Consider the following 2,488-nt stretch of genomic DNA (forward strand, 5'->3'; position numbering starts at 1 on the left):
TTTACGAACTTTTTTTTAATTCTAAAAAATCTGTCGGAAATGTCCCAAAATCGACGAAAAATCAACCAATAACAACTCAAAAACTATTTGTCATTCAATATTTTACTTGCTACTCTTAAAAAATTACATTGTGAGAATTTGTGGGCCTCAATTAATCGAAAATTGGCATTTCGTGTAATTTTTTGTTCAATAAATTTAATCTTCACTCTTTCATCGAATAAAGCCCATTTGAATTTAAAATCCCCATCATCAAAGCCCTTTAATCCCGACCAAAAATGTATCGCACAAAGCTCGCGTCTGGTCGAAATCTTCAATGAGCTTTGGGTGTGTGTGGGCGTTCATTGATCCTAGCGAGTCCTTATCAGAGTGGGTCGACGGGGATCAACATGGCTGCTACCTGAATTCCTTCAGTGGTTAAAATCGCGCAAAAGTGTCCCCAAATCGGCCAAAAAGTCTCCCTATGCGATTTAAAGTGGCGACGAGGAGAACTTCACAATTCGGTATGTTGTTGTATTGATGTGTTTTCCTCGAAGCTTGCGATTCAGTCTCGGCAGGATGGCAGCCGACGATAGCATGGACGACGACGTGTTCGAGAGTCAAGAGGATAGTCTGAGAGTTTCAGGACAGAAGAACACCCCCTCTCCCACGGGGTATAGGGATTATAAGCCTCCGGCTGAAGTACTCAAACTTTGCCAGACTGATGTACTCGAAGACTGCGAACAGATCGTCCATAAGGTACGGATTTAGCAACAAGTATTTCGATCCTTGAACTTAAAAATAGAAACATAAATAAATGGTGCCCGATAATGAGCTTCCTGGCGTATAATTTTAATTTTTTACAACCTAGTACAAGCACCGAAATTTTAATTAAATTCACAATTTTTCATTTTTTTGTCCGTAAAATAAAAAAAGTTTATTGTAAAAGATGTCTATTAATTTATTTTATTAATATTTCATTTGACACGATTGTTTCGAAAATCAATTTTTCTAGTAGATATATGTTTGCAATTTTATAATTAAAAAAAATTAAAGGTTATTTTAACGACACTAACGAAATAACGGGTCATGTGACTGTTATCAACTAATCAGGAACGAACAGCGTTCTTCGATTAAATGTTACATGTGTAATCATGTGGATCAAGGTTATGTAGGTATATGTTGTCTATAACTATATTCGGAAGTGAATAAAGTTACACTGGAAAGTCAACATATAATAATAAATAATTATTTTTGTAAACAGTTCAGAGGAGATCATCGTTTCGTATTTTTAGGCATCTTCAGGTTCAAAATAGCATAGTTTGCAATACTTTTGACTTTTGAGAGATAAGGTTAATGAAAAATTCCAATTTTTGTATTGTTTAGGAAATAATTAGAAAAACACTGCATGTATGTACAGGGGTGTCAGAACTCGCGCCCCAGAGAACAATTTTAAGTAAGATAAGATACCAGAAATATGGAAAAATTCTGTCAAAAAATTTTGATATTAATTTTTTGACATTTGACATTTTTTTATGTCTATTTAGTGACACTGATGAACTCGTATAAGATTAAACAGAGTTACAATTTAGGATTCAGCTTCCTTGTTTCCTCTTCTAATAGCCTGTAGCAAAAAAACTTGGAAAATTATTTTTCCAACAGACATAAATAAAGTCAAAGTGCAAAATTTAAACTCTCATAACTTCGAAATTTTTATAGATAGAATTTTTTTTAACATTTTTTCCATGTTTCTGGTATCTTATCTTACATAGCATTTTTCTCTGGGGCGCGAGTTCTGGCGCAGCCTGTATATCAATAATAATATGTTTTTGTATTTTTTTAAAGAAATAAATTTAAAAATGACAGTTCAAATAGTATAGTTATCAACAACGTATATTTTTACAACTTTTTTACATTTTCGATTAGAGTGGTCTGGGGTTTTGAAATTAAATTGACAACAATGAATATATTATTTATTTATTTAATGGACAGAAGAAAGTGAGCTCTTATTTTCGTTAACTGAAAAAAATGCTTACAACTAATTCTGATTCCAAAAAAATCCATCAAAATTTCAGTAATTCCATTGTTTTCAGATCACTTTTTACAATACTTCGAACTTAATTTTTAAATTCCAAAATAATTACTGTAATTGCAAATTAATATTGATAGTTCTAAGAACTCCAACGTAATTTTCAAAAGAAATTATTTCCAATAATTCCAAAAAGAAATCCAGTAATTCTAAACAATCCAAGGATAATTTTAATAATTCCAAATACTAGCAAATAATTCCAAACAATTTCAATTAAAATCTAAAATGTATACTTTAATTCCAGAGTTAACGGCCTCTCGTAATCAATATTACCAACTTAATTTCTGAATCACATGCCACTTTAAATCTGATTTGTTTTTATTTATTTCCAGAATTTTCATCGTTTTTTTTTTAATAGATTTTTAATCATGAAAATTAGGTTTTGTTCGTGGAATTTTTTAAATGCCTTTTAAGGACATCAAA

General features: G+C 31.2%; 1 protein-coding gene across 1 annotated transcript in view; it reads left to right on the forward strand.

The window, feature by feature from the left end:
• The first annotated feature begins 6 nt into the window (after positions 1 to 6).
• The window catches only part of LOC123011466 (ras-related protein Rab-37-like), an 8,215-nt gene continuing 5,733 nt past the window's right edge, over positions 7 to 2,488 (forward strand). The window contains exons 1-2 of the mRNA XM_044408913.1: positions 7 to 500; positions 546 to 735. Coding sequence (XP_044264848.1) covers positions 556 to 735 — 180 coding nt within the window. The 5' untranslated portion in view covers positions 7 to 500; positions 546 to 555. The remainder of the gene's footprint in view (positions 501 to 545; positions 736 to 2,488) is intronic.

This window comes from Tribolium madens, unplaced genomic scaffold, assembly GCF_015345945.1.
Source record: "Tribolium madens isolate multiple individuals breed KSU strain unplaced genomic scaffold, Tmad_KSU_1.1 Scaffold_19;HRSCAF=116;Tcas5.2_LG9, whole genome shotgun sequence".
NCBI lineage: Eukaryota > Metazoa > Arthropoda > Insecta > Coleoptera > Tenebrionidae > Tribolium > Tribolium madens.